Source organism: Rhinopithecus roxellana, chromosome 2, assembly GCF_007565055.1.
Source record: "Rhinopithecus roxellana isolate Shanxi Qingling chromosome 2, ASM756505v1, whole genome shotgun sequence".
Lineage (NCBI taxonomy): Eukaryota > Metazoa > Chordata > Mammalia > Primates > Cercopithecidae > Rhinopithecus > Rhinopithecus roxellana.
The window spans coordinates 167,304,286-167,328,020 of record NC_044550.1 but is presented as its reverse complement, the minus strand read 5'-3'; the positions used below and the strand labels follow the sequence as shown (position 1 = coordinate 167,328,020).

The 23,735-nt window shown below is 48.6% G+C and overlaps 1 protein-coding gene across 1 annotated transcript in view; it reads right to left on the bottom strand.

Moving 5' to 3' along the window:
- The window catches only part of SLC2A9 (solute carrier family 2 member 9), a 177,059-nt gene that overhangs the window by 82,348 nt on the left and 70,976 nt on the right, over positions 1-23,735 (bottom strand). The window contains exon 4 of the mRNA XM_010357592.2: positions 1,940-2,127. Within this exon, the coding sequence (XP_010355894.1) occupies positions 1,940-1,984 (45 nt within the window). The 5' untranslated portion in view covers positions 1,985-2,127. The remainder of the gene's footprint in view (positions 1-1,939; positions 2,128-23,735) is intronic.

Below are 23,735 nucleotides of genomic sequence, written 5' to 3'. Positions count from 1 at the left end.
GCCTAGGGATGGCCTGGGGACACAGCCTGAGTGACATGCATGGGGGTGCTCCGAGGGGGACCTTGGGGCCAGATAGCTGGGGCTCAAGTCCTTTTTCTACTATTCCTTGCTGTTTGACCTTAGAAAAGTATCTCAATGTCTCTGTGCCTAACAGTGGGGCCTAACTCACAGGGCCGCCATGGGGACAGTTCCTGGCCCACGCTGAGTGCTACATGTATGTGCACTTGATTAGGTTTGCAACCCAGTGGGTGGAGGCCAAGCAAAGGGGAGCAGCTGGCCCGGGTTTCTCACTGCAGGTTTGTGTCCCACTGAGATGGAAAGCCAGGCCTCTGACTCTTGGTCCAGAGCTCTGCTCTGGGTCAGGTAAAGCACGCTCAGCTGCAAGTATTATTCCCAACTTAAAGACTGAAGATCATCAACACAGGAGGGCAGAACACTCTGAGGCTGGGGCCTCACGACTGCTGGCTTTGGGAGTAGCTGAGATTTTTTTTTCATCACGTGCTTAGGCAGCACGCCTTGCAGGTACACGACAGCGGAATTTATGAAGTTATACAGGGGATGCAAATAGGAAAATGATGTTCCTGTGAAGAAGTGAATTCTGTTTAGAACTGTCATGGTTCTCAATGTAAATGCCTCATTCACTACAGGTGCCATATTCAGTCTTCAAGACTTCAGGCGTTAGCTTTAAGAAATGATTCATTTCCCCTCTCTACTCTCCGAGAACAGGGAGTGCCTCCTTGAGACTGTCTGGCACAACCTCAGTCTCGTCGACAGGAAGAGACAGCAGGACTCTCCCAGGATCACTTGGTTAATGTAGGTAGAGCCAGTGACCCAGACGCCTGCTCAATCTGCTGACTTTAACCAGACCAAGGAGAAAGGTAAAAGCAAAAAGCAAGGTGATCTCATTTCATCCTAGTGTTTCTGAAAATAGAACCAACAGTTGTGGAAAGGAGGTGGAACACTGTGGTTGCAGCTTTCTACGCTGCTGTTTTTCCTTCTCTGGACAGGAATGACTCCCCTTCACTCATCTTCCCTAGACACCCCCAAACGCCCTCCCTTCCCACCTTTGGGGGTACTGGGCTCATGCTTATTTAGTATAAATGCAAGCTGTCTTACCTGGGGCTCTTCAGAAGGGTGCTGGCGGCTGCCTCTTCTCCCTCCCTCTGGGTTCAGCCAGTCTCCTCTCAAGCGACATGAGTGACCTCAGAGGCAGTTTGGATGCTTTATGCAAGAATCTCCTCTACACTCCCCTACCAAGTGGTCAGCCAGCCTGTTTGCACACCTCCATAGATGGGGAGCTTGCCACCCCTAGAGGCAACCCACTCCATTTGTCCGAAGCAACAATAACAATAAAGATCCAGACTCTGCCTCCCTAAGTCTCCAACCAGGAATTCCACCTTCGCGTGCCCTCAAGGAAAAGGAGACTGCTGCGAACATCCAACCGTCTGGGAACCTCATGGAGAGACCTCCTCAGACTTCCCTGCCCATGGCAGCTCAAGCCCCAGAGCATTTTTTACTTAAAGCCTGGAGGTTTTTATCAAGCCAAAGTTGTGAGCTGAAGACAACCCAGCCAAGAGTACTTTTATTAAAATCATCTCACTGTCTCTCACTTCTGACTTCCTAATACCCGTTTTTTAAAGAACTATGACTTTTAGACATGTCTAGGGATAATTAGTGCCAGCATTTATTATGGGATATCTCTGTGGCCAGCAGCTGACCTGAACACTTTGCACGGATTGTGTCTTTCCATATCATGCGATCCCATTTTACAGATGAGGAAACTGAGGATCAGTCAACTTACACGGTTGCCTAACAGCATAGTTTGCGGTGATGACAGAGCTGAGACTTGAACCCGGGCATCCGGGCCCCAAGCCCTGAACCTCCCCGCCCTCTGATCCCTCCAGTCATTCGAGGATGCCCACCGGGCCGCAGGACTCACCGCATTGAGGCCACAGAGCTGGTAGCAGGCCATGGTGACAATCATGGTGACCACCTGTCAGCAGACGTAGTGAGCTCTCAGCAGCTCCAGCACAGACACCAGACAGATGTTCCTCTGCATGCGGCTCTCAGCCAGGACCTCCTCTACCTCTCGGGAAACATCTGCTTTACCCGAGAACGTCTGGAAGCCTGCAAACAGAAGCACACGTGGACTTTCAGCAGGGATTAGAGTGTCCATCGTGTCTAATGCTGGGCCCTACAGGGATGGGTCCCACCTCCCAGCCACATACCTTAGCTGGGGGCAGAACTTGGCAAGGGCCTTTGAAACTATGGAGTCCAAAGCCCTTGTTTAAAAATGGGAAAACAGATTTGCAGAGAGGTGCCATGATTTGCCCAGCCAGCTGAGAAAAGCTGAGAACGGGGGTGTCTTGACTGTCTCCAGTGCAAGGCAGAGCACACCCAGAGTTCAAATCCATCTATAGCATTGGGCAGGTATGCCCCTGTTCATCTTTTGTTATCATTCCTGCCTCCAATGGCTATTGTAATAATTGCATGATATCATATACATTCAACCATGGCTTGGAGCTTCCCTCACTGAAGCTCGTTTGCTGAATATTCACTAAGCGCCTCCTGTTTGCCTGGCTCATGAGTTCACCCTCATTACAGGTGTCCTGAGAGCGGTAGGATGTCACTTGGCCAGGATGCCCTGCAGTCCACACTATCGTGGAAAGAAGGATTGAGCTTAGTGACTGCAAGGTCCTTTCCATGCGACCCTCTGAGATACAAGAAAACTTGAGTGGAAATAGTCCCAAAGAGTGAATCTTCCCAAAACTCAAACCCACCCTCGTGATTTATGCCTTTTCCATGTTGAACATTGCAAACTTCCAGCCTCAGAGAATCCTTTTTTTTTTTTTTAATGAAGACCTTAATTGTTCAAACCTCTGTGAATGTATGCTTGAAAGTGGGCTGACTGATTAGACCCCTGAAAGCACAATAATCAGATCATGGGGTGCTTTCGGACACAGATGCCCATACTCAGTGCTCTGATCTTTCTTCCTCCTGCAGGGAAAGGTGGCTATTGTGATGGCTCCTGAGGACAGTCCATTCCAGACACAGCAGGCAGCATCCCTAAAACAGGCTCTGCCCCTCAGGGCGTGTGAAAATGCTCTTCTTAAGCAAATGCCATTAAACTTGCTCCAGATTCTCCAAGAAGTAAGTACCCTTCCAAAGGCTTTGGAGTGTTATTTCCAGCAGAGTACTAAAAACTGTTTCAGAATGTTTTTTTTTTATATGAACTATAAATTAATGCTTTCCCCAGCATTTATTAATGGTAAATGAGAAAAGCAGCTGAATGAGCAACATTTCTGTTTCATGCATTAAGTATAATATTTCTACTATTTCCTCAAAGTTCAAAATACAACATCCATGTGATAAAATAACTCTATACTTTTGGGGTAGAAAACCATTTATTTCCTTCATGACATGCATTTTTTTCTATTATAAAATAAGGATAACTTCATAACCTATTTTTTTTTCTCTTTTCACCATGGCTGCCAGGAAGCTCTCAGACAAATTCAGTGTTTAGGCCTTAACAGAATTTCCTGAACCAAAAAAAATCTCTCTTCTTTCTCTTAAAATTTCCTATCTTCCAGCTCCATCCAAGTCCCTGCAAAGGACATGATGTCATTCCTTTTTATGGATTCATACTATTCCATGGTGTATATGTACCACATTTTCTTTATCCAGTCTATCATTGATGGGTATTTGGGTTGATTCCATGTCTTTGCTACTGTGAACAGTGTTCAGCAAACTAACGCAGGAAAAGAAAACCGAACACCACGTGTTCTCACTTACAAGTGGCAGCTGATCAATGAGATCACATGGTCACAGGGAGGGGAGCAACACACACCGGAGCCTGTTTGGGGGCCGAGTAGGGGGAGGGAGAGCATTAGAAAAAATAGGTGATGGGTTGATGGGTGCAGGAAACCACCATGGTGCACGTTTACCTATGTGAAAAACCTGCCCATCCTGCACGTGTATCCTGGAACTTAAAAATTAAAATTAAAAAAATTCTGATCTTGTCTTAAAGCTTCAATTCAACCCTCCTATTGTATACATGTTCACAAAGTGGGTGACACTGTGTCAGAGTGACCCCCAGCCTATGAAGGAGCAAGGAGGCTGTCCAAGGGCCCAGCCATTTCTGCCCAGTGGGGGACTTCCTGCAATGCACAAGTTTCTCCAGAGCTCTCCCCTGGACTTGCTGAGACTTTGCCAGGGGCACTGTGGCCTGATAGCTCCTCCTGCCCAATTCTTCTCCTATCCTTGTCACTTCCCAGGTGTTACTCTCCATTGAAACTTCTGCACTCCTAACTCGTTCTCAGACCTGCTTCCGGGAGAACCCAAACCTGCACCAAGGACTTACCTGCCGGGGCCTCCCACACCCTTCAGCCCCTGCCTCTTGAGTGCCCTGCAGGACCCTGGCCCAAACAGGCCAGCCTTCTATTTCTCTAACTGCCAAGTAAGCCCGCCCCCCACCCCTCCATGACTCTCTCACTATTTTCAATCACTCCTAACAACGGCCTGTTGGGATTTGGGCTTGGGGTCCTCACTATTCCACATGTACCCTTTCTGGCTGAGGGCTCACAGATATTCTTTTGAAAATAGCAAACACAGAAGACTGAGCTGGAGTCCTGAGGGGGCACCAAGGAGGGGGTGTTTCAGGCTGCCAGAGAAGGCAGGGGCACTCCGGGCAGGAAACAGAAGGATGGAAAGTCGTCTCCTATTCCTGACACTAGGGTAAAGCAAGATACATTCTGTAAGGTATATGGATGTGCTTTGGTCAAGGAATAGGCCGAGGCAAACATCCGGGCCAGAATGACTCAGTGAGTTTAGGTGCACAGGTGCATACTCCACTTGTTATATAACCTGTTTCTGTAAGTTCATACTTGGCTTGGAGCCACTATTGTTTGGGAAGGTATAACTGCCCTGCTGACATGTACAGGGGCTCTTGGGCATGGCTCCACATGACTCTTGTGCAGCTGCTGGCGCCCAGAGAAAGAGATAACCAGAGCCGTCCATCTTGCAGATGGACAGAAGGGAGCCAGGGCAGGGTTCAGCACAGCACGGCATGGCACAGTTCACGCTAGTGCCCAGAGAGAGAAAGAGTTAAGCTGCTGACCCTGAAGGCAAGAGAGAGCTGGCTGTGCAGCTGAGCAGGGGGGTGGCCGGCTCAAGCAGCCAAGACAGAATGGACGGTGTACGAGAGCTGCTGATGAGAGAGCTGCTGAGTCAAACCATATTCACCTGCTTACAGCCCCCCAGGTGTTTTTTCAGCTACCTGTCCATCCACCCACCCTCCTTGGACCTCAGCTGGGGCTGGACTCTGACACATTCATCTGCACATCTGGCTCTTTCCTCAATCTGGAATGTTCTTTTGACCTTTCTGCACCTGGCTACTCACCTCATTCTTTGAACCTTATCTCAGACACCTCCAGGAAGCCTTCTCTGATGCTTTCCTGGCTGAACGGTAAGGGAGGAGCAAGCCAAGGAGGGCCTTGAGTGTTTGCACGGGGATGAAGTTCCTGCCCACAGGTCACAGTCGGTGGCAAGACCAATAGTTCGGAGAGCCCCAAACGTGCCAGGCATGGGGCTTGGGAGCTGGGCATATGGTGATTAAAAAAAAAACCAACCCAGATTGTCCCATCCTCTGGTCCAGCCTCATTATCTTATGACCAACAAGGAACAAAGACAGAACCTTGTGCTTTAACTTGCGATGCGTGTTCCTTGTGTCCCTGTAGCTGGCACTGCATGCCAGCCAAGTCTCTCCTGCACATGGACAGCTTCCTATGCCCAGCACCTGTGCCTCTCTGTCTGCGGCTCTCCCTGGGCACAGGTGTATGCTCAGCCCTCAGCAGTTAACACCCCCAGGAGCAGGCCTCAGTTAATGACAAAGCTGGTGTTAACAGAGGTATGCCTGGCTTCCTCGCAGACACCTGAGTGAGTTCTATGCTGTGCCCCAGAGGTGACTGGGGGGGCGGGGTCCCAGTTGCCCACAGCTGACACCTGCTCATTGATGAACCTCAATGCCTCCTCCTCTTCCCTGTCTCATTTCCCAGCTGGGCAATTGGTGCTTCCTCGAGTCACCTCTCAAATAAACTTCCCATCCTCAAAACCTTGACTCAGGCTTTGGGGGCACCGGACAACAACCACAAAGTCACCTAAACCAGATGCCTGTGGTCACATAACCCAGACACTGCCTTCCGTGTCTGATTTGTCTGATCTAGTGACTACGCCCCTTCAGCGTCTAGAGTCCACGTGCTCCTCTGCCTGAGCCCAGGCCTGCCTTACTTCAGGCCTCAGGCTCTCCCTGCTGGGCTCATTATCCCCAGGCTAATCCCCAGGAAGACCATCGGGCCGCTCTTCAGCACACAAACCTGTGCTGTCTTGCTGCTGCCAGCAGGATCCAGTCCACATTCTCATCTTCCATGCAGAGCCTCCTCCCACAGTCCCTGTGGCATCTGGAGGCTCCCCCCATCTCTCTTGGCTGCTGCCCTGGAAAAGGCACTCGTCCTCCATCCCACATACCCCCATGGCCTGGCCTCTGTGCCCTGCTCGTGCTGTTCCTTGTGCCCAGAACACCCTGCCACTGTTGCCTGCCTAGGACATCGTTTTCCGAGGATCCCCTCAGCAGTCACATCTTCTAGAGACCTTCCCTGTCCCCATGATGGCTAATCACTGTCACCCTCTTATCTGGCTCGCCCTTGCACCTGTGTCTGTCTCTCTTGGGCACTTTCATTTTTGTGTGGAGTGTTCTGTCTACACACCTGCTGTGCCCACCCCTGGCAGCGCCCCCTGAACAGGGGCCATTTAAGGGATGCTGTGCTACTGTGCAAAGGGGTGGGCCTTGGAGTCAGAGCAACCTGGGCTTCACATCCAGCCCTGTCTCTGCTAGGAGACCCCGGACTAGTCACCTATTCTCTCTGCCCCATGCTTTTCTTCCACAAAACAGAAATCAAAAAAACCTACCTATGAGGTTGTTTTGGGGAATAAAATCAGTGTGTATTAAGTGTTGGCATGTAATTGGTGTTCACTGAACAATTATTATTATTTTATTTCCTCTCCGTGGAGTCTGACATAGAATGTACATCCAACCCATGTGTTTTGAATGAAATAGTGAAAATCAAGACTCAGGTGACAGGGAAGGAGAAGGAGCATGTTATAAACACGGAAGCGGGGGCAGGCTGAGCAAACAGGAACAGAGGAAAATTATGCTAGATGTCAACCAAATTGAATCAGCAGGGGGGCCAGTATCTGTTCTGTGTTCTCCCTACTGTTCCAGGCATGGTGTGGTTTTCCAATGGCAGGCTCCCCGTGGTCCTCAGACACCTTTAGAGCACAGCAGAGTGACAGACACTGATGCATGTGGGGGTGGCCCACACACGACTGCAAGAAGATGAGACTGAGCCCACCAGCCTCCCTCAGAGAGCCACGCTGTTAGCACAGGTGCCATCCTGGCCTGGAGACCCCTCCAGGTGTCTGTACACCTGCTGAGCCGGCCCCTGGGAGTGCCTCCTGAGCAAGAGCCACTTAAGGGACATTGTGGTACAGTGGGAGAGGGCAGGCCTTAGAGCTGGAGAAACCTGGGCTTCACATTGTTTCAGGGCCAATGGGTGTTCCCCAATGCAAACACACATTGTCTTGGGCCAATGGGTGCTCACCAATGCAAACACACACTGTCTCGGGGTCAATGGGTGCTCACCAATGCAAACACACATTGTCTTGGGCCAATGGGTGCTCACTAATGCAAACACACATTGTCTCGGGGCCAATGGGCATTCACCAATGCAAACACACATTGTCTCAGGCCAATGGGTGCTCACCAATGCAAACACACATTGTCTCGGGGCCAATGTGTGCTCACCAATGCAAACACACATTGTTTCGGGGCCAATGGGTGCTCACCAATGCAAACACACGTTGTCTCGGGGCCAGTGGGTGCTCACCAATGCAAACAAATCCTGGCTGCACCATTTTCCATCTAGTATGATACCAGGTGAATTACTTAATGTTTCCATGCCTCAGTTTCCTTGTCTGTAAAATAAATATAATAGCATTGGTGTTGTAACCAGTGTTCAATGTTGGCACACACGAAGTCCTCAGAACAGTACCTGGCTTTTGATGAGCAAGGAGCATTATGAATATGTGTGCTATCACTGTGGGGTACTTGCTACATTCTCCCTCTCCCTTTCACCTTTAGCCTGGCAGTGGGTACAAGATGCTATAACCTTCTGTTGTGGGTTGAATTGCATCTTCATAAACATATGCTGAAGTCCTAACCCCTGGTACCTGTGAATGTGAACTTACTTGGAAATAAGACCTTTGCCAATATAATTAAGATGTAAGTTAAGAGGAAGTCATACTGTAGTAGGATGGACTCTGGATCCAATATGACTCTTGTCCTTACAAGAGGAGAAGAGACACAGATAGATACACACAGGGAGGGCAAGCGTGTGGTCACAGAGGAGAGGTTGGAGTGATGCAGCTGCAAGCCAGGGAGCGCCAAGGACTGCTGGTCACCATCGGAAGCCAGAGCATGGCCCCGCTGGCACCTGGACCTTGGACTTCTGGCCTCCAGAACTGTGAGGGAATCCATTTCTGTCGCTGTTGTTCTTGTTTTGTTTGTTTGTTTGTTTTGGTTTTTGTTGTTGTTGTTGAGACAGAGTTCCGCTCTTGTTGTCCAGACTGCAGTGCAATGGTGCAATCTCGGCTCACTGCAACCTCTGCCTCTCAGATTCAAGTGATTCTTCTGCCTCATACTCCCAAGTAGCTGAGATTACAGGCATCCGCCACCATGCCTGGCTAATTTTTTGTATTTAGTAAAGATGGGGTTTCACCATGTTGGTCAGACTGGTCTCGAACTCCTGACCTCAGGTGATCCACCCGACGTGGCCTCCCAAAGTGCTAGGATTACAAGGCATGAGCCACCACGCCGGGGCCCATTTCTGTTGTTCTAAGCCACCAACTCATGGCACTTTGTTATGGCAGCAGTCACACTTTATCACCTCCTGCTAGAGCAAAGTGCAGAACAACCTGGAGGCCTCTTCCCTCTTGTGATCGGGGGCTCGGGATTAGAAAGGCAAAGGGACTTCGTGTGAAGCACAGGGCAATAGCCTCATATAAGTTGCATGCCCAGAGTGGCACTGAGCTTGTTCTCTCTTACACAGTGCAGGCCTCATGCTTCTAAAAATAGGAGATTTCATCAAAGCATTTATTTTTTCAACTACTAATGGAATTTAAGAGGAGGAAGTCATTGAGTTTTTAACTTAGGTTCAGTGTCTTTTTATTACCCACAGCAGTCGGATCCAAAGTAGGGTATGTACGAAGGGGTGTAGGAGGAGATACTGGGGCTCCTATTTGTAGTTTTATAACATTTTGTTATGGACTGAACCTGGAATCTTCACATGGCCTATGTGAGTGGGGAGCAGAGCTCCACTGTGTGCAGAAGCTGACAGGGTGCCTTTGATCTGTCTTTTGATATATTGCTGTTTACTTGTACAATTTACCAGTTAGCAGATTTGGGAATGGTAGTATATGGTTGGAATTGAATTAACCCCAATGAATGTACAGCTGGCTTGTAAAGAATCCCCCAAAGCTGAGCATAATAGTACATGCCTGTAGTTCCAGCTAATCTTTCTGGGAGGCTGAGGTGGGAGGATCTCTTGAGTCCAGGAGTTCGAGGCCAGCCTTAGCAACATAGCGAGACCTCATCTCAAGGAAAAAAACAAATCTCCCAAAGAAACCACAAATTAAAGGTAAAACTAACAACGCCCACACAAAGACAGACAGGACAATCAATAGCGGAACCCACCATCTCAACTCCAGGTGCAAGCCTGCAGCTAGCCTCAATGACCACTGACAGTACACTGCCTCACAGAGATGTTAAAATTCAACATGTCGTCAATCTGTTGCTTCAGGAGACAGATGACATTTTAACAGGAGTGAGAAAGTAGCAACCTTTTATAAGAAACTGTTCCATAAAAAGAGATGTGTCTGTCATGTGCTTTGGTAGACAAAGTTATGTACACAGGTCACCAATAAAAACTCTTGTATCTCAGTTGGGAGCGGTGACTTTCACCTGTAATCCCAGCACTTTTGGAGGCCAAGGCAGGCAGATCACCTGAAGTCAGGAGTTCGAGACCAGCCTGGCCAACATGGTGAAACCCCATCTCTACTAAAAATACAAAAAATTAGCTGGGCATGGTGGCAGGTGTCTGTAATCCCAGCTACTCGGGAGGCTGAGGCAGGAGAATCGCTTGAACCCGGGAGGTGGAGGTTGCAGTGAGGCGAAATTGCATCACTGCACTCCAGCCTGGGTGACAGAGAAAGACTCCATCTCAAAAACAAACAGACAAACAAACAAAAAAGTCTCGGATCTGCACATTCAAAAAGAAAACCTTGCAAGCAGTTAAAAAAAAAATTCTGTTTAAAAATATTCCAAACGAAAAGTTTCAGTAGGTTTTGCTCAATGATTATTGTTAAAATATAAAAAGGCAACATCTTCTTACTACTCAGCAAGGACAGTGGTTGATACTAAGGAAGAGGGAAATTCACTGGCCTGCATTTTCACCTCCAAAAACATTTCATTCCTGATGGACGGGATTATAGGTTGAAGCCGCTTCATCAAGTTCAGCCAGGCTTGTCACCTGCTTCCATTTGGAGCTACATCTGTTTCACGAGGTTTATTTTTGGGCTATTCACATTGCAATAACATTGGCCACCACTTGCTAAGGGTTCCCTTGTCTTTTATGCGCCCTTATTCATTTAATTCTCCTATAACTATCCCCTGAAGTAGACACAGTCAGTATTCCTACTTTGCAGGTGAGAAGATGGGAGAAGCTTGCCCATGGGCAGGGACACTGTATGCCCTCGCAGCAGAGCCTGAGACACATGCTGGGGGTGGGAAGTTTACAGGCTGGAGAGCGAGGCAGCCCAAGGTGCGTCTCGTGGAGACTTCTATGGGCAAGGGCATCGGTTCCGCGGGGCTTCTGAGCAGCACATGGAATATCTCCAGAACTGTCTCACAGGGGAGGCTGGGGCATTTATCTGCCAGCTCCTGCCCCCAGGGGTATTAACTCCCTGAAAGTCTACACTGCCCTGCAGATGTCTGAGCAGCTTCCTGGCCATGGAGAAGGCCTGAGCATTTGGAGAGGCACGTACTGCACTTAAGGTGGGCAAACATTGGCCCATACCTGAGCCCACATGGACTGTCTGCCACAGCAGGGCTGAAATTACAGTGGGCAGAGGGAGGGTGTGAGGGGGACACTAGAAGGGGCTAGTCCTGTCATTCAGCAGGGGAGTGGAGGAGCTAGGCTTAGAACCTACACCGGGGCTCCAGAAGCCATCATTTCCCCAATGTCCAGCAATGCTTCCCGGAAGCTCGGCCAGCTGGGGCTGCTACAACATCATACTACAGATGAGTGGCTTAGACAACAGGCTTCACAGTCCTGGAGGCTAGAGGTTCAAGACCAGGGTGTCCGCAGAGTCAGTTCCCTGGTGAGAGCCTCTTCCTGGCTGCAGACGCAGCCTTCTCACTTCTCAGGAGGCACCACTCTCATGATTTCATCCAGCCCTCCTCACTTCCAAAGACTCCCCTCCAAAGACCATCACTCTGGGGAGCTGAGTCTTCCAGATAGAAATGAGGGGTGGGGAAGGAGCACAAACATTCAGACCATGACAGGAACTTGGAATCAGACCCTTCAGAGTGTTGCAATGCTGTCTTCCCCTCCAAGCCTGCCTGTCTCTCTCCCCTCCCCTCTCCTTCCTCCCTTCCACCTTTCCTCCCCTCTCTCTCAATCTCATCTGAAATTGAAAGTCACTCATCCCACTCTCTGGCCTTCACCCAACCTTCCCTTCACCATCACATCACTTTCATCAGAGCAAGACGGATATCTGTGTTGCAAGTTCAGCAGATGCCAGGTCTTCCCCTAAAGATGGGTGGAAGGAAATGTAGCTCCTCACAGGCCCAGGGTGAAAAAGAGGGCAGGAGGGAGAGCCAGAAAGTCCTCTTTGTGCTTCCAACATGTCACAGAATTGGTGCTAAACTTGCAATTGCCTGTAGTGCAGTGTTGGGCGTGTGCTGTGTCTGGTAAGTGGCCACACCTGTGCTGGGTCCTGTCCTCACAGTCCTGTCAGCTCGGGCCAGTGCTTGCATTAGGTAAGGCTCGTGGCAGATGCTTCATGGAAGAGGCTGGTTTTCCTCTGCGTCTAGAATGCAGAGTTGCTCACACCATGCTGGATGAAGGTAATGAGCCTTACTCATATTTGCAGATGTCTAGTCTGGAGAAAGGAGTCTCCCAAGAGGAGATGCCTGGATTGGATTTGCTTTCCTTGGCTCTGACGTCAGAACAAGGCCCCAGGCAAGAGCTCTGATGTGTGGGACCACAAGGAAGAACTGCCTGATGGATGTGTCCAAGGACGAACGTGTTTTTTGAGCAGAGTTTCCCATCCCTGAAGGTGTCGAGAGGAGCCTGGTGACCACCTGTCAAGCATATTGTGGAAGGGACCCAGGCATTGGAGAAGAAGATGAACACCAGGGTCTCTAAAGCAAGCCCAGAACCCCAGATGTATGCAGGCTGTGTAGATGATTGGGAGGAGATGGGGCAATGTCACCCATGGGGTGGGAGGGGACAGAGCTGACACCTCCAGTTTAAACTGGCTGCCCTTGGAGAGAGAGGAAATGGCCTGGGAAATTGCTATCTATCAGCCCCTTTAAAAAATACGTGAGCTTATGGAAGGTAACTGTCTCAGAGGAGTTCATTCTCTTGACTCTCCAAGTCATTTAACAATAGTTCATCCAAGCCCTACCCTCTGAGTGCATGTTCCCCACATTCTCCCTTCAACTTGAAAGTAAGAGGCCTTCCTATGGCTCACACCTCATGCATATTCCTAGCCATGTTCTAATCACTAACTCCAAAGAACTTGAAAGAGGAATGAGAAATTGCATTTCCCAGCTGGGAAAAAAAAAAAAAAAACAACCCTCTGGGTAGCATGGCAAACTCCTGGATTGGGAGAGGGAGCTGTTACATAATCAGATCTTGCCCCAATTACAGATTCAACTTTATTCAAGAAGAGTCAAGAGACACCGAGCAGGGAAGAAGAGGCCAAGGTTTATTGTGTACCTACTGTGTGCCAGGCTTTGTGTGAGGTGTCTTACAGAAACAGCCCTTCAAGGTGAGTGTATTTCAGTCCATGGAGCTTCAGGGAGGTGAGGAAATGTGCCAAAGGTTGCCCAGGTGAAGAGTGAGGAGTTCATGCTCTGATCTAGATCTGTCTGATCTTTCTTTCCACACACCTCAAAAGAAACCTCACGGCTGAGAGGCTAAGGAGCCAAGTTCAGCTCATTTGCATTATCTAGCAGCTTGAGAGAGCTTGCTGTGCAGCCGGGATGGGGTGAAAAGATCCACTGTGTTAAGGGAAGAACAAGGAACAGTTTCTGCTCCCAGGAGGTCTCTAGTGAGAGAAAGACATGACTCACTACCACTTGAGTCGGTGGGGCTTGATGCAGGAACTGTAGGAGCCTCATAAAACCCCTGACGCTCAGTGCTCTCATTGCATTTAACAGACAAGGAAACTGAGGCTCAGAGGGATGAAGTGCCTTAGCTGACGTTTCACCCCTGTGCCCACAGGGTCCTTGTGTGACTTGGGAAGTCACTTGACAGCTAAAATCTCAGTTCTCTTTTGTAAGGAATTAGAGTCAATATCAACACGAACAAGACTACCAACATTTATGGAGGGATGCTCTGGATTTGGGGGGGGGGTTACTTGTAAGAATCAGGTGACATGGTGGATATGTGGTGATAAGTCCAGGGATTATCCCCTACGAACAACAGCTGTGGGAGGTGGAAGCAACAGTGGAAGCACTTGTCAGAAATAAATAAACAGAGCCAGGTGTGGTGGCTTGTGCCTGTAATCCCAGATACTTGGGAGGCTAAGGCAGGAGGATTGCTTGAGCCCAGAAGTTCAAGACCAGCCTGGGAAACATAGTGAGACGCCGTCTCAAAAAACACCCAAAACCAACCAACCTTACAAACCCCAAATAAACAACCACCAAAACCAGGTATCCTCCCTGGTCAGCATCTGCCCCAGCCAGCCACATGTATTCACGGGCTTATGGTCAACCCTCCATTTATGCATGGGTTTCCGCTCTGTCTCCCTTCACTGAGTTCATGCCAACTCATCTACCAGCTTAGCTGACGCCTTCTCCAGGAAGCTCTCCCTGAACTCCCCCTGTTAATCCACTTAGCGTTCTCAGCTCCTCCCTTTGCAGCTCCTGGTCCAGGGCGACCCCAGACTCATCTATGGGGCACCTGGTTTCCGTCCTGTCAAGGTCCCTGGCTGACCCCATGCTTGGGCACTCAGGGGCCCTGTCTGGTTTTGCCCCATATTTTATCCCCAGGGCTTAACATGGTGCCCAGTATTCAACAGAAACTCAATGAGTATGTGGATGTTGAGTGAGTGGTGGCTCTGGAAGGTTCCTGACAACTCAGACTATATTACAATGGCCTTCTGCAGGCTGCAGTTCAGTCTCCTTCTGCTCTCCTGAGGATCCTCTAAGGAAATAAACCATAGAGAGAGGTCTTTTGCAGTTGTTTTAACTTTAGTTCAAAACCTGTCTGTGATGCATCCCAGTACCACCCGTGGAGGGCCCCTTGTAATACATGATTTTGGGAGTTGACTACATGTTTCTTCTGGTAAGTTGATCTGTTACTTATAAAGGGAGAGTCTGTGGAGGAACCAGTTCCTACTCTTGCCCTGGCTACCAGGAAGCTCAGAGAGTAATTTAGTGCCTCTTTCTGGAAAATATGGAAATACTTCTTGCAATCTAGTCAATTTCTATGTAAAGTGGTAAGCTCTTTGTGTGAATTAAGTCATTTAAATGTTCAAAACAATCTAATGAGATTAGTACCACAGACAGGGAAACCATGCTAAAGCCATGCATAGCTAGAAAATGGAAATGCAGGGATGAGAATGTAAGCAACTTGGCTCCAAAAATCTAGGCTCCTGTGTTATTGCTTGGTAGCTCTGTTAAATTCCATAGGGATCTTCTTTCTTCTAGGACCCTGGGTTTAGTCTATAAACACACATACACACACGCATACACATATACACACAGTTTTACATATATAACCACATATGCATATACACACATATATGTACACACATAAACACATACACACATGCACTTATACACAGAGATACACACATACACACAGATACACCCATGCATTAGTTCATTCTCACACTGCTATAAAGAAATACCCGAGACTGGGTAATTTATAAAGAAAGGAGGATTAATTAACTCAGAGTTCCACATGGCTGTAGAGGCCTCAGGAAACTTACAATGATGGCAGAAGGCACCTCTTCACAAGGCAGCAGGAGAGAGAATGAGGGCCAGCAGGGAAAATGTCAGACACTTATAAAACCATCAGATTGCATGAGAACTCACTCACTATCATGAGAACAGCATGGGGGAAACCGCCCCCCCCACCATGATTCAATCATCTCCCACCGAGTCCTCCCACACAACATGTGAGGATTATGGGGGCTATAATTCAAGATGAGATTTGGGTGGGGACACAGCGAAACCATATCAGCACATATATACACACATAAACATACACATACACTGCACACACACACACAACTGCACCGCTAGCTGCCTTGATTTTGTACTGAATTTCTATAAAGTGGAAGAAGTCAATAATCCTTGTGAAAACAAGGAGAAAGAGGCCCCTCATGTGTGGCCTGGGCAAGGCCACTTGACCTTTAACTTCCAGGTTCTTCATCTCTAAGGTGAAGACCACCCATGGCCAGGCATCTGGACAGCTTTGCCTCCCATATGCTAAATAGAAGGAATTGGAAGAGCTATTTGCACACTTGCGCCAATAAGCCATTGACCTGGGAGCAGAAGGCTAAGGGTGGCGACTGACTAGCAGGCTAGAAACAAATCGAGTCACCATCAGATGCATCACCGCACTGAAGGGGTCTGAGCGGGCAGGCCTTCCCCCTGAACTTGGCCCAAAGCTCCTGCTCCACTGGGGGCATGGGGAGGGGTGATGACAAGAAGAGTGGACCTCAGGCCAGGAAAAAGGGTTCAGTCCCGGCTCAGCCACTGGCCTGCCCAGTGGCCTCAAAGTGCTCACCTCTCTGCAAAACGAAAGGGTTGCACTGGCATTGGCTCATTTCTAATTTCTGAAGCCTAAAAGAAGCTCCTCACCCCGGGTCAGCTCAGCTACTCTCCTCCATTCACATTCCATTTGTGTTCAACTTTGTCCCTTTTGGGTCATACCATGCATATCCCAGATTCTGTGGTCTTACAGAGCCAGCTTTGTTGCCAGGTGAGTTTCAGTTCAGGAACTGGTCTCACCACTTGCTAACTGAGTGACCTTTGCTGGGTTATGCCAACCTGCCAAGTCTCTATTTTCTCATCTGTAAAGTGGGGGTAAGAACACAAATCTCTTAAGACTCAGAGAATGCCACAGTGGGTGAGTCAACAGAATGCAGCTGTATGCCACAGGGCCTTGGCACGGGACAAGCCCCACTCCTGCCTCTTCTCACGCCACTGCATAGATTGAGGACGCCCTCCACCTGGGTTTTAAGGAGGCTTCATCGGTTTGTTCCTTCAACACATATTTATTGAGCATGCATTATATACCAAAAGACAGTTCTCTGTGAACCCTAACCTCAGTTCCTAGTACTTGGGATTTGACTTTGTAGAAAGGTTTGTAGAGTGCATTGTTGGTCTCCGTGTTTAGCTAAAACTGCTTTGGACTGGGGCCTCTGTAAACATGAAGAGGCTGCACCTTCACTGAACACTTTGTAAGCATTTGACAGTCTGGTTCTTTCCCTCCCAGAACACTTTCAAATATCCCTGCCTGGATAGCCTTCCCTGCCACATGGAGAGTGACTGCAGGGAGACCTGAAATGAGAAATGAGAATGACATATGTATATATATATACACATATATACACACACACATATATATATGCCTTGCCTGACTTGGAAAATCTCTATTATGAGGAAACCGCTCCAGAACAGAGGTAGAAACTATCAAGACAGAAACATCACAGAAGACCCAAAGCAATGATCTGAAATATTTCCCTTGTAAAAACGGTGCTTTCTCTCTCTTTCTCCATGCCTGCTTCTCCTCTGGGTGAAATTGCTTCATGTTCCCACAGCAAGTAAGTCTCCATCTGATTGCTATAAACACCTCCAAGAATGTACCACAGAGCTTTAAGCAGCAGCATGCTACAGTCTGTACTTAGCCTTTGGTATACTTTGGTTTTCTTTATTCATGCAACAATTATTTAGTAAGTAAATGCCTATTGTATGCCAGGCACTGCTCTAGGTGCTGGGGTTTCAGCAACAAGTAAAACAGGAAAAGTGTCCCTCCTCGTATGGAACTTTTCATTCTCATGGAGGGGAGTGATACTAAGCAAATTAATTTATAACCATATCATTTCAGGTCATAATGAGGGCTAAAAAGAAAAATAAATCAGGATAAGTGGCAGTGAGAACAGGGGACACTGAGCTACGGCAGCTGGGGGAGATGTTTTTGAGAAGATGCAATTTCGCTAGAGACCTAAAGAAAGTGAGGGAGGTGTGGGTCGTGCAGACATCTGGGGAAAGAGCCTTCCAGGTGAAGGAGCCAGTGCACAGGTGCTGAGATGAAATATGCTGACAGCATCCCGCCATTTATGAGCTTGTTGCATTTGCCTTATTGGGACTCAGCCCCACAACCACCCTTTTAGAACTCTTTTGTGTCATGGGGGCTAGAAGCCTACAAACTGCATGTCCTTACTCCCTATAAATGACCTCTCCTTACTCCCATGCTAGCAGAATCCTGTTTGATTCCAGCAGTGAGATGCACTGATGCATGGCTGAGTGTTGGAGGAAAAAAGGACCTCTTCTACTAGTCAAAGCTCCAGCACCATCAGCTGTGGCTCCTGGTTAGCCTCAGAGGCTGTGGTTCCCACGTCATCTGTGCCAAGAACATCAGCCATGTCAGCCAGAGCAGCTCCAGCATCTGCCTTACTGCCACGGTCATGCTTCCAGTAGTGTCAGTAAGAGATGGGACCAGTTCTTGAACCCAAACTCACCTGGCATCAAAACTGGCTCTGTAAGACTACAGAATCTGGGATATGCATGGTGTGCCCCAAAAAGGAGGACAAAGTTTGACACAAATGGAATGTGACTGGAGGAGAGTAGCTGAACTCAGCCTCGGCAAAGAGGAGCTTCTTTTAGTCTTCAGAAATTAGAAGTGAGCCAATGCCAATTCAACCCTTTCGTTTTGCAGAGAGGTGAGCACTTTGAGGCCACTGGGCAGTCCAGTCGCTGACCTGGGACTGAGCCCTTTCTCCTGGAAAGGGGAGGGAGGATGAACACGCGGGCTCCAGGGTAACTCTGCCCAACTCCTTTTGTTCCCCCAGCTCTACTGGCACCTCTGTAACCATTTCCTGGCATCCAGTGCCTCTCTGAAATATTATTTCCACTTCCCTGGGTGGAGCATTGACCAATGCACTAGCTCTGTGACCTTGACTTTTCCTCGCTGAGTCTTCGTCTCCTCATATATAAAGCAAAAGGTAGAAATTCTGTAGGCTTTTTAGGGGGTTGAGGACTAAGGTAATGGTTGCCACGTACCTAGTTCTTTACACTTCCTCTTGCTGCTACAGTAAATTACAGTGGAGATTTACCATATTCTAGTTCTGGAGGTCAGAATCTGAAGCAGGTGTCACTGAATTAAAATTGGGTGTTGCAGGGCTGTTTTCCTTCTGCAGGCTCTAGGGAGAATCTGCCTGCTTGTCTTTTCCAGCTCCTGTGGTCCACCTGCATTCCTTGGCTCCTGGTCCCTTTCCTCCATCTTCAGTGCCAGCAACCTTGGGCCAACTCCTTCTCAGACTGCCACTTGTCTGGTTCTCTCTCCCTTTGCCTCCTTTTTCCACTTATAAGAACCCTTGTGATTACATTGGGCTTACCCTGGTAGTCCAGGACTACTCATTCCAAAGTCAGCTGATGAGCAGCCTTAATTCCATCTGTGACCTTAACTCCATCTGTGGCCCTAATTCCTTCATCATGTCACCTAACATATTGACAGGTTCTGGGAAGAAGGAAGTGGACATCTTTCAAGGTGGGGTGGAGGTCATTATTCTGCCTCCCACACTAGTATGTAAGAGGAACTCAAAGAAAGGAAGCCATGAAATTTCCCAGTCGAATCCCCTCTTTGTACAAAGCAAAATTCACAGCTTTGTCTGCCCACTGCACCACTCCACCTGGGTAAGCACAGAAATGATGGCAAGTAGATGAAGACACTATGTGTCTATTGGGGCCACTGGAGCAGATGCTTCCCTGGGTAGCTTGACACTTTCTTGACCACAGATGACTTTTTATTTTTTCTCACACTACTTTGCCCTGACTCTTGTGCCCCAAAACAGCTGTATCCCTAAGACATTGTCTGATGGCAGAACAAGAATCCTCACTGTTCCTGGAGGAAGTTTCCATCCTGACAGAGGCCTGAGATTGATGCTGAAAGAGTCCTTTGATACCATCCAGCCCTACCCTGGCCACGAGCAGATGAGGAAACAGTCATCTGGAGAGATGCATGATGGCCAGTTAGTAGCAGAGCTGGATTTACCACGGGGAAATTTTAATTTTTATTTTACTTTAAGTTCCAGGATACATGTGCAGAATGTGCAGGTTTGTTACATAGGTAAACATGTGCCATGGCCATTTGCTGCACCTATCAACCCGTCATCTAGGTTTTAAGTCCTGCATGCATTAGCTATTTGTCCTAATGCTCTCCCTCCCCTCGCCCCCTACCCACAGGCCCTGGTGTGTGTTGTTCCTCTCCCTGTGTCCATGTGTTCTCATCGTTCGGCTCCCACTTATGAGTGAGAACATGCGGTGTTTGGTTTTCTGTTCCTGTGTTAGTTTGCTGAGGACAATGGCTTTCAGCTTCATCCATGTCCATGCAAAGGGTATGATCTAATTCCTTTTTATGGCTGCATAGTATTCCATGGTGTATATGTACCATATTTTCTTCATCCAGTCTATCATTGATGGGCATTTGGATTGGTTCCATGTCTTTGCTATTGTGAACAGTGCTGCAATAAACATATGTATGCATGTGTCTTTATAGTAGAATGATTTATATTCCTTTGGGTATATGCCCAGTAATGGGATTGTTGAGTCAAACGGTATTTCTGTTTCTAGATCCTTGAGGAATCGCCACACTGTCTTCCACAATGGTTGAACTAATTTACATTCCCACCAACAGTGTAAATAAAAGTGTTCCTACTTCTTACTGGGGCGGGTTTGAACCCACTTAGTGCTCATTCTGTGCCATCTCATTGTCCCTCGGAGGGGGAACAATGACACTTATAACCACCTGCTGTGGGAGCCTGTGGGTGGTGACAGAGCCCGAACACCTGCTTCCAGGAGCCTTGGGCCTGACACTAGTCCCTGTCCCTACGTGCCCTGGTTCTGACCTCAGAACCTGGAGCTGGCCTGTTCTTAGAGAGCATCTTGTTCCACTTCTGATGGTACAGGTGGGGAAACATAGCCCAGAGAGGTGTTGTGACCAAGCCAGAACTCCTGACCCCTGCCCAGTGTGCAACACCCAGACCCCACAGTCTCTCTGCACCTGCCATGTGGAAGGACTCAACAAGACTGATGTCCAAGAAGTCATTGGTGAGGAAGCCCAGAAAATGCCACATGTTGTTTTAGGGTGTGTGCCCCTGAACATTTGCTCCCAGCACTGTCTCGCCTGCAGACGTGCCCAGCCAAACCTGATGGGTCCCAGGGCCTCACGTTGGGGGCTTAACAGTTTCCATTCCACTATTTCCTGCAGGAAGCTCTGTGGCTCATAAAACATTAAAATGAGCATTGCTGCCATTTCATGAAATGCCCAGCCTGTGAAGAATGGGTTAAGGGATTTTGGGAAGCTGTTGTGTCTAAACCCACCAGGCACATCTGGGAGGCACATCCATGAATCTCCTTCCTCATTAGCAAGGCAGCTCTTCACCCTAGGCCCCAGGATGGGGCAACTGTCTTATGCTGCTTCCTGATAGAAATTAGAGCCCTTCTGCCAGAATCCCATTGCTATGGGTGGAATGTTTGTGTCCCCCCAGAAGTAAAAAGTTGAAAATGAATCCCCAAACTGATGGTATCAGGAGGTGGGGCCTTTGTGGAGGTGATCAGGTCAATGGGACAGAGTCCTCATGAACCAGATTCGTGCCTTTATAAAAGAGAATTACAAAGCACTCTCACATACATGATCTGATATGATCATTTCTGTGGGCCCTGGAGATAAACATTTGTGTTATTCACAGGCAAGAAAACTAAGCCTTTGTCTGAGATAATGGGCAGCTTGCCTGAGTCACACAGCTGCGGTGTGGGGAAGATGGGGCTAGGCCCCAGCTCTGCTAACTCTCAGCTAACCCTGGGTCACATGCTGTGACACACGGTAGGCCTTCCAGAGAACCAGGGAGCATCAGGATACCAGCAACGACATTACCAGGTACAAAGAGGGGAAGAAAAGTGTGTCAACTTCATGGCTGACACCCGAATGTTTCTCCAGCACTGTCATGGCTAAGAAGAATATTTAGATGAATGCCTGGAGCAGCAGGTGTCTGCTGGATGTCTGCATGTGTGCTGGTTCCAGCTTCAGAAGGGGCGGGAAGGTGCTCGGCATGCTAGAGGGAGGAGAAATCGGGGCACCAGGGGCATCTAAGAAGGTAGAGGGGATGATAAGCAGAGATGACAGGGAGAGGAAAGAGAAGGCTGTGAGTGGCAGGATGGAGTGACTCCCCCACCACCCTGAAATCTTTGATATGGTCTCTAAACACTCGAGTGATCTGTTGTACATGGGTACTGTTGTTTTTGAGAAAATCAAAGAAGGTACTGAATTTCAAGTTGGGACTATCATGGTCATCCCAAGATCAACAGAACTGGTCCTCAAGAAGCAGAGGAGACTCAAAGCACAGGGATGCTCCGAATGGTAAAGAAATGTTGAGCTTCCTTCCCTGTGCTGTGGAATTGAAGGTACAGTTGAGAGCTTCCTCCCAGCTCTCAGGGGTGCAGAGACCCCCAGCAATCTCAGAGGTTGCACAGGTATGGCACCCACCACAGGCACAACATAGAAAACATCCTCTGCTTTGGTGAAACCCTCAGCAATTCTCTAAATCTAAAGTACGGCTGGTCCTTACAGCAAGAGTTGCTTGCTCTTTAGAATGAAGTGTGTGAGCAATTTCCACACACTGAGGGCTGGAGGCTTTGGTAGGGTGGTCTCCGAGCTGTGTTTTCCCAACCCTTTTTGGCCCTTGGGTTTTCCGTAGGAGACACTTGTCTCTGTGGGCTGCTGTTTCTTCGCTCAGCACCCCGTCCCAACAAGTCGTCTCTCTAGCCAGGGAAAAGGGAGTCCTGGGGCGTAGCTAGTCCGTGGGCCAAAATGAGGAGAGCCTCAGAGGCCACCTGTCTTGGCTCACATCTTAGAAAAGAAGCAGAGCAACAGTGGGGGAGGAGGGCGCTGGTCTTCCGGAAGCAGGTGACTGTGCCAGCAGAGACCAAGGGAAGACCTCCGAGGGAGTGCGTCCCCTCCTCCCTTTGCCTGGTTTAGGAAATGGGGACATCTTTATCATTGGTGAGCATGGAACATTACACAGGGTGATATCAAGGGTGAGCATGGAACATTACACAGCCCCTCTTCTTTCCTCAGTTATCTCCAGGTGGGTAGAGGTGAGCTGAGGGCCTCCAGACAAGGCCACCACAGATGGCAGGGCCTGCGGAGCTAGCTGATCACCCCATGGCCTCCTTCCTGGGTTCTGCCTTGGTTGTTGGTGGGTGCATTTGGTGCACAGGGGAGGGAGTAAGGGAGGAGTTTACCTCTGTTGCCTCTCCCTCACCAAGAGCCTACAAAGCACAGAGCCCAGCTCCCTCATGCATCAATGGCCTCCGTTTGTGTCTGCCTTTACCTAGGCCTGCCCGTATCTATGATGTCTACACTTCTGTGATCACACAGATTCTTTTTATGTTCTCTTTGTTCCCCTCCAAACATTATATCCTAAGCATGCCTTCATAACGCTACAATCATCTGTAATAGTTTGTTAAATAAGTGAATAAAATTGGCATTGGGATATCATTTTCAGTTTTTTGGTTTTTTTTTTTTTTTAGACAGTCTTACTGTGTCGTGCGGCTGCAGTGCAGTGGTGCAATCTCGGCTCACTGCAACCTCTGCCTCCCGGGTTCAAGCGATTCTCCTGCCTCAGCCTCCTAAGTAGCTGAGATGACAGGCACGCACCACCACACCCGGCTAGTTTTTATATTTTTAGTAGAGATGGGGTTTCACCACATGGTTGTCAGGCTGGTCTCAAACTCCTGACCTCAGGTGATGTGCCTGCCTCGGCCTCCCAAAGTGCTGGGATTATAGGCGTAAGCCACCATGCCGGGCCTCATTTTCAGTTTTAAGTAAATACACGATTACTTACCTAACTGTTCTTAGATGAAATTGATGCAAATCTGAAATTTAACCCTGCCTTAACATATAAAGTCATAATATTTCAGGAGAAATTTTCTGTGTCTCCAACCCATGGATCCATAGCCCCAAAATCCCTTACCCCATTTTTTTTTTTTTGCTATTTTTTTTTTTTTTTTTTTTTTTTTAGACGGAGTCTCATTCTGTTGCTCAGGCTGGAGTGCAGTGGCGCGATCTCGGCTCACTGCAAGCTCCGCCTCCCAGGTTCAC